General features: G+C 30.7%; 1 protein-coding gene across 1 annotated transcript in view; it reads right to left on the bottom strand.

Moving 5' to 3' along the window:
• LOC107440857 (Kv channel-interacting protein 4-like) overlaps nucleotides 1-8570 on the bottom strand; it is an 81596-nt gene extending 73026 nt beyond the window's left edge. Inside the window, exon 1 of the mRNA XM_071184648.1 lies at nucleotides 8495-8570. Coding sequence (XP_071040749.1) covers nucleotides 8495-8516 — 22 coding nt within the window. The 5' untranslated portion in view covers nucleotides 8517-8570. The remainder of the gene's footprint in view (nucleotides 1-8494) is intronic.
• Between the last annotated feature and the right edge of the window lie 398 nt (nucleotides 8571-8968).

Genomic DNA, 8968 nt, shown 5'->3' with positions numbered 1-8968 from the left:
AAATGTGAATTGTTTAAGAAGCCCCCAGAGGTTTTGATTTGTTATGGGAACATGGAGGACTTTGCAACTCGACAGATTTAACGTGCATTAGTAACCATTTACTACACGGGGTGTCTTCGACCGGTCCGGGATCAAACCCACGAACTCTTGGACATGGATCCAGTGCCCTACCAACCAGGCCATACCGGCCCCAATTAATACTGGTCGTAATATATATAAATTTATATATGGCTAACGCGTCTCGATTGTTTATAGGGGTGATTGATCTTAAACATACCAAGAGAGTGCCAAGTATATCATAACTTAAGTATTTGTATGCCAAGTTTCATTCCAAAGTCGTGCCCTCCTCTTAGTGAAAGGTTCAATAAATGACTGTTTTAAGTAAATTTCTTTTCAAATTATGCAATGGGTTTTCAAGCATTTTAAATATTTATATTAATAAATTCAATATTATAGTCGTTTCTTTCTTTTGTAATGTGTTCGGAGAAATGTTTAAAATGAAAAAAATTTTTCTTCTTACTTTTAGACAAAGGAAATCCCGTTTTAATTAAGAATGAAAAATTCTTGCTAACTTGTATCTCACGAGAAACACTTAATGAACTTTAAAAGTTTCTTTCATTTCTAAAAATAGAATCTACGTCTTTCATTTCCGAATAGTTTTAGTTTAGTTTTGTGTTATTCTTATCACTTCACTTTAAAATCACTTTAGCTGTGAAGAGTTTTTGTACCTTTCTTTGGAAGTAAAGTCGGAAGACAATCATTAAGACAAAAAAGGAAAATAAGCCTGAATAAAATTTGTATCTTTTTTCCAGATTAATTTTTTAAAAATAAAATCTTTTTATGCCCCTCTAAAGAGGAGATTACATTGAATATTAATGGAATTTTGGAGACTTTCACCTGTGCTTCCTTACGTATGTTTTAAAATAACTACGCAGGCACGTGTTATTATTATTTTTTGTGTGATATGTTTATATTTTGTTGGGGTTGTTAGTGTTAGCTATATACATGGATGCTTTGTAACCTTAAAAGATTAAATTATTAAATATATTAGCTGAAAACGTTTACTTAGAGTATAAATATGTGAGTGGAAAAAAGCGAAATTTACATCAGATCGAAAAATTGAAAATAGTCGCATTCAATATTTTTTTAATGAACTATCCAATGATACCAAACTTGATCTCCCTACCCTGGAGCTGGTGGCTACCCCACATTTGCGTTACATTAGGAGGAAACGACGAAAACCTCTCACAGTCAACCGGACGCAAGGGGACTCTAACCTATGATCCGTCTACCACTGAGGATAATGTACGTCAGCACTGTTTTCGATGAGAGCCGAGTTCAAATTAATCAGTCATCGCTAGGATTCAACCCGGTTCACCTCATTGAGAAGCGAACGCTCTATCCCCTGAACCCCCGCGACTTTCGAATGCGCCTATTTTCACTTTTTCGATATGATTGATAATAAAGATATTTCACGGTGTTTTCGAACTTTTTGATATTTTTAGGGATTAAAAAAACCGCCCTAAAGAAAATTCGTTCGATGTTCAAGCATAGTATATTAAATCATTTTTATTTAAATAGCTACTACGTGTAAAAAATAAAGTCTCGTTTTCGTCAATGTAACAACTATTTAGCTCTAAGAAATAAAAAAAAATTTTTAAATTCATAAATATTTCTTGTTTATGTGCATATTAGTGAAAACGACAATAGAATGATGTTAAATAACTCTCCTAAGTCATTAAACAAACTTGATTTTAGGACAAATATTTCACAAAATTGTTCAGACTTAGAAATAACTATTTATTACTATGTACTACATCCCCTGGCCAAATTATTAGCCGCACTATGAGATTCTTTGTAAAATCTTAATTATCAGGTGATACTCTATACAGCTTTANAAGTTGTATCTGATTCGCCAACAGCCTCTTTCCTGTACTGGGCCAAATATTTTTTTTAAAGGATTTTCCTTTCAAAAACACCAAGAGTACGCTGAGTGTCTGCTTTTAGTGTCCATGTTTCACTTGCATCGAGCAATACAGGTAGAATAAGAGTCTTATAAATTTTAATTTTTGTTTTTAGACTGATTAAGCTTGATCTCAATTGCTTTCTTAGTCCGAAGAAACTCTTGTCGAAAAAACACAAAAAAGAGAAATAGACTCGAAATCATGCAACGAGGCGTCTCCACCTCACTAAAAATATTGAACCCAACCGAAAGTTAAGAAACTGGTTATGAATCATCAAGTGCAATCATTCCCCTGACATAATAACTTGATTGCTTAGTTGATGCTACTTTAATTTTTGGGTGTTTTTTTTAATTATCTAATTAAGAACAAATTACTCTTTTTAAGCATAGTTTTACTCATTGCATTTATTTTCATTACTATATTTATTTTTAATATGACAAATAGACAGCGATTACCTGCAGGGAGAAACTTATCGAGTTAACGTACACGTTATTTTTTAAAAAAAAACAAAAAAAACAAGCAAATTTAAAGCGTAAAAAAATTGCCTAAAAATGTCTCTTATAACTTAGCTCACCCCCTCTATCCTCATGCTCTAAATAACTGGATTTTCACAAAGGGGGGCGTTGATATTTTTTTTCTGCTTCTTAACGTTAAAAAGGTTGAGAATCTATGTTGTAATGGGTCTCAAGATACCACAATTTTAAACATTTTGTAGCCCATTTAAAATTTTCGTAGTTACTGCAACATCTGTGAAGCAAAATACATGAAACTATGGTCCTATGAACCTTCAAATAAGGTTATTTATGCCTGGAGAATCCGAATCTGCAATAATAAAACCGTCCCAAAAGTGGGGGAGGAAGATCGAGTTTGCTATCATTGAATAGCGTATAGAAAAAATATTAGATGAGTCTATTTTTATTTTATTTTATAACTGTCCTTGAACAGCCGACGCAATTTTGGGTTTACGACTACCAATGTTCAATTCCGCAGCCTTGCAATTTTGAACCCTTTACAGAAGACGTGGGCACACCTGGATCGAGCATTAGAAGTTTTACATTCGCAAAGGACTTTTGGATGGAACTACCCCACATTTGCGTTACATTAAGTGGAAGCAACGAAAAATTCTCACAGTCAGCCTAACGGCAAGGGGACACTAACCTGTGATCCGTCTACCACTGAGGATAATTTACGTCAACACTGTTTTCGGTTAGAGCCGAGGGCGGAGTTCAAATTAATCAGTCATCGCTAGGATTCGAACCCGGTTCAACTCATTGGAAAGCGAACCTCTCTATCCCCTGAGCCACCGCGGCTTTCGAATGTGTCTATTTTCCCTTTTTCGATCTGATTCATATTTCTAGAAATATTTCACAGTTTTCAAACCTTTTGATATTTTTAGGGATTAAAAAAATCTGCCCTAAAGAAAATTTTTTTTCCAAGCCCGATACAGAAATATAGCATATTAAAACAATTTTATTTAAATCACTACTACAAGTAAAAAATAAAGTCTCGATTTCGTCAATGTAACAACTACTCAGCTGTAAGAAAGAACATTTTTTTAATTCATAAATATTTCTTGTTTATGAGCATATTAGTGAAAAAGACAATAGAATGATGTTAAATAACTCTCCTAAGTCATTAAGCAAACTTGATTTTAGGACGCATCTTTCACAAAATTGTTCAGACTTAGAAATAACTATTTATTACTATGTACTGCATCCCCTGTCCAAATTATTAGACGCACTCTTAAGATTCTATGTAAAATCTTAATTATCAGGTAATACTCTATACAGCTTTATTGCTTTTAAGCGACTGTTTGCACTTGTTTACGTTAGCGTAACAATGGGTTAACCTTGCAATGCAATACGTTAACAATAAATACAAATAAGAAGTATGTAAAAAATCTCTTGAATTAAAACCCATGACATGTATGTTTAAATATAAAAGTATTGCCTATAAACTGGTGCAAAACATGCGATTATCGAAACACTGAAGTTTGTCTCATAATTTGGTTGAATTATTATAATATACTAATATAACACCTGATATAATAAATATTCCATATTTATCTTATATATCGGCTAATGTATCCTATCTTCAAATTTATATTATATTATATATCATCTAATTTAATCCATTGATACACTAACGTAAACAAGTGCAAACAGTCACATAAAAACAGTAAAGCTGTATAGAGTATCACCTGATAATTAAGATTTTACATAGAATCTTATAGAGCATCTAATAATTTGGCTAGAGGCTGTACGTGTATCTCTAATTTCTAATTTTCTATTCTTTTTATAAATGAAATTAAGTTTACTGTTTAAAACTTCAACATTTTACTATTAATGTAATAGCTTCGAAGCAGAAACGCAGTTTCGTCATTATAATGCGTGGTTAAACAAATTAAACTTGAATGGCGCCATTTAGATAATGCACAGCACAACGGCCATTATTAATCGGAAATCTCGTGTTGTGTGTGTGCAAATAATCATAAACAATTATCGAAAAGCTGAAATGACAATGACATTCATGCCTGGAGAATGATGCAGAATTATTTGCGACATTAGTTCCATTGGTATGCCCAATGCACTGCTGATTTTAAAATGCAAATAAGGAGTTATTGAATGAGCTAAATAATTTATATACACAATTTTTATGATTATCATGTATTTAACTTGGTGATTAAATAACGTATCGTCTGCGTATTTCTTAAACTAAAATCACCTCTTCCCTTTCAGTCAGATGTTACTTTGATTCTATAAAATAAATTTTCAGAACTTTTTTACATCATATTTTATTTAACACTCTCTATATCTGATTGTCAAACATTTACATTCCCTGAACAAATTATTAGACGTATTGTAAGATTCGATGTACAATCTTAATTATCAGGTGATACTCTATACAGCTTTATTGTTTTTAGGTGACTGTTAGCACTTGTTTACGTTTGTGTATCCATTGATTAAATGAGACGATATATAATATAAATTTGATGATAGGATACATTAGACGATATATTATATGAATATAGAATATTTATTATATCAAGCATTATATTAGTATATTATAATAATTAGACCAAATTATTAAGTAATGGTCAATTATTAAGATCAAATTATTAAGCATTCTAACAAGAATTATAATTTAACGGGAGTCTGGTGGACAATATTAGTTTCAATTGTTCCCAACCGGGTGAAAGCTGAATTTATTACAGTTCGAAAAAATACTCAGACAAAAAAAAAAACGAAATCATTTTAGATGAAGATACTGAAATTTATGGTATTTAAATCGTATATAGGATAATTTTTTTTTTTGTTAGTTCTAGTAGAATGTCTAAAATTCCGTTTTTCAAAATTATTGTTTATATTAACCTCTATTTAGCAACACATACAACGCGGCTAACTAGCTATAACAGGTTAAATCGTTTTCAAGCCATAATCTCAAGAAACGCGGTAAAATTACCAAACTATTTTTCAGAACTTCCCACTCATCTTTATTTAATCGTTATTTTTTAAAACTTTGATGGCAAATGCGTTTTACTAAATAAAATAGTAATTGGCTTAATATTTCTCTTACCATACTGTTTGATATGGTTTATTTAAAATAACGGCACTGAATTCATAGATGTTAGATGAGGTTATTTTTAATTATCTATTTCTAATCATATACATTATTTCTAATTATTAATTACATGAAAGGAAAGACAATGTTTTCAAGCACTCAAATGAAGTGTATACTTTACGCCTCGATTTTATTTACATTTTCTAAACAGAAATGAAAAGCAAGAATAATGCCACTAAATGTAACATATCAAAAATGCGCTGAATATGTTATCTCTGGTTGTTTGACGGAAGCGTGATACGACAGGTGTTTCAACTGGTTAAACAAAATTTTTCAATTCCAATTTTTTGCTTATTATTTCTCTTTATCATTAATCTTTTTATTANAAAAACGTATTTAAGGAATTATATCATTTTAGATGAAGATACTGAAATTTATGGTATTTAAATCGTATATAGGATAATTTTTTTTTGTTAGTTCTAGTATAATGTCGAAAATTCCGTTTTTCAAAATTATTGTTTATATTAACCTCTATTTAGTAACACATACAACGCGGCTAACTAACTATAACAGGTTAAATGATTTTCAAGCCATAATCTCAAGAAACGCGGTAAAATTACCAAACTATTTTTCAGAACTTTCCACTCATCTTTATTTAATTGTTATTTTTTAAAACTTTGATGGCAAATGCATTTTACTAAATAAAATAGTAATTGGCTTAATATTTCTCTTAACACGTTGTTTGATATGGTTTATTTAAAATAACAGCACTGAATTCATAGATGTTAGATGAGATAATTTTTAATTATCTATTTCTAATCATATACATTACTTCTAATTATTAATTACAAGAGAGGAAAGACAATGTTTCGCAAGCACTCAAATGAAGTGTATACTTTACTCCTCGATTTTATTTACATTTTCTAAACAGGAATGAAAAGCAAGAATAATGCCACTAAATGTAACATATCGAAAATGCGTTGAATATGTTATCTCTGGTTGTTTGACGGAAACGTGATACGACAGGCGTTTCAACTGGTTAAACAAAATTTTTCAATTCCAATTTTTTGCTTATTATTTCTTATTATCATTAATCTTTTTATTACGTTTTATAAATAGCTCTAACCTACATCCGTATATCCCAAACTTATGACTTTTGTGCACCCTTTCTAAATTTTTCGTAAACCTGTGTACTACTAACAAAAAAAAATGAATGTATTTTTTACTATAAAAAAAATTGCACAAAAGTTAAAAATCACTACTGGTTGTTGACACAACTCATTGTTAACTGTTAACTCTGCAAAAAATAGCCAATAGAAAAATACGTCATCGTAAACTTTCATGACTAGCTTTGTTCTTAAATAAATTTTTTTGAAATTATTCGTTATTTTTCATTTTTATTCGTTTTAGAATTCGTTTGTTGCAAGGCATTTCGCATAAGAACGCGTACCCCCGATTGACGATAGGATAGATTAGACGATATATTTATATAAATATAGAATATTTATAACATCAAGCATTATATTAGTCTATTATAATAATTAGATCAAATGATTAGACTTACTGTAGTGTTTTAATAAAGACATGATTTGTACGAGTTTATAGCAATACTTTTACATTTAAACATACATGTAATGCGTTTTTATTCAAGAGATTTCTCATATACTTCCTATTTGTATTTATTTTGAACGTATTGCATGATAATATTAACCCACTGATACCGGAGCGTAAGCGAATGCAAACCGGTTTCATCAGAGGAAAAACAGCACAGCTGTATAGTATCAAATGATAATTATAATTTTACATAGAATTTTATAGTCCGGCCAGGGACTCTATGTTAAGAAAAAAAAAGCTTTTTGGTGTTATATTACATACTCCAGAACTCATGCAAGGTATAATTATCTTATTTTCATGGGCAATGAAAGATTCAAGCTAAGACGTAGCTCACTTTTTTTTCTCAAAATAAACGAATGGTAAAAAATAAAAACACTAAAGAACATCATGATTAAATATGATCAAAATTGCGGTGAGGCGTGTAGTATATCTTTTGTGTTTAAAGTACTTCATTAAAATTACTTAAATAAAGTAACTAAGCAAGAATGCTTTCATAAGGTAGTTAAGAAATAAAACATTTTAAGAATTTTACTACTTTGAAATGTTGACTAATGTAAGCTTAAAGTAGTTAATTGTAAAATTTGTCGTTAAAAATATTTATATTTCAGTTTTTTCGGGCGAAATTAAGCTTCATTTAAAAAAAAAACTCATTTACTATTTATGAGTCGTACATTTTTTCGACTTCCAATAAATTTTCCTAAGAATTTTTTTTTAAATAACTACAATTTTTTGTAAGCGTCATCTGAAAAATTAGAAATTTAAAATTTCAAAATATTTTTGTTAATAACAAAGAATAATTTTTGGATGTTAAATTGTTTTGATTTTCTCTTAAAAGAGTATTTTGCAGTTTCATAAATTGTCACCTGAGAGATTATACATTTCATTTTTTTACTATTTTATGTTTCAGTTAAAAATAATAAAAAGTGAAGCCAAAACAATTTGAGCTCAAATTATATTGCCATATTAAATTCAAGATTATAAAGAACTCGTTTAAAATGGTTGACAATAATTCAATAATCAATCAATAATTGGCTCAATATATTTTTATTCAAAACCACCCTACTGTCTTAAAATTACTGGGTTTTTTTATTACTTATTATGTTCAAACATTTCTAAAAAATATCGCAAGAACTACGTCTCTTTAAGTGTTTAATTTCTCTTCGAAAGAGAAACGCGCGTAAAACTTTTCAAACTTATTCTGTTCTTTCACGCGATAGCATCCCTAAAAATTCGAGTGTTATTTCCAAAAAATTCTTAAAGAATCAGAAAAAAAATGAATCGATTGGAACGAAATTTCGTTTTTATTCTTCATGGGGGTGGGGAATGACAACACATCGAAGGTATGACTTCCTTACCTTTTTTCTTGCTCCCGAACATGTTGAAGGATTCTCGGGATCTGTGTGAAGGAATGATTCCTGATCCTGGAGAAAAGAATGCGCGCGCACCTTCTCAGGGGGGTGCGCGGCAACGAAGGGCAACAGGTGAGGATCGATTGGGCAGTCATCAAGAAAGGTTAGTGGGCAAAAAGTTTCCTTCATTCCGTCGATCCCCCTCCCATCCACTCATTCCATTTGGCTTCATAAAAAATCAATCGGAATCCCCCTTTTTTTTCTTCTTATTTTGGCGGAAAATGTTTCTTTCAAGAGAAAATGTTTCTTTAATACGATGTGCTCCTCTGATTTCTTGGAAATCAAGGTTCCAGGTGAATTACTCACCTGGTGAATTGTTATGAGGCTTCCTTGCTACCACCCACGCCTTCAGCCCTTGTAAAACTTATGATTTATGCAATCTCGAGAGATGCATCGATGCTTGGGATCATGGACTTTTCT

Source organism: Parasteatoda tepidariorum, chromosome 8, assembly GCF_043381705.1.
Source record: "Parasteatoda tepidariorum isolate YZ-2023 chromosome 8, CAS_Ptep_4.0, whole genome shotgun sequence".
In the NCBI taxonomy this organism is placed as follows: Eukaryota; Metazoa; Arthropoda; class Arachnida; order Araneae; family Theridiidae; genus Parasteatoda; species Parasteatoda tepidariorum.
The sequence above is the reverse complement of the archived record's forward strand: the minus strand, read 5'-3'. Positions and strand labels throughout refer to the sequence as shown.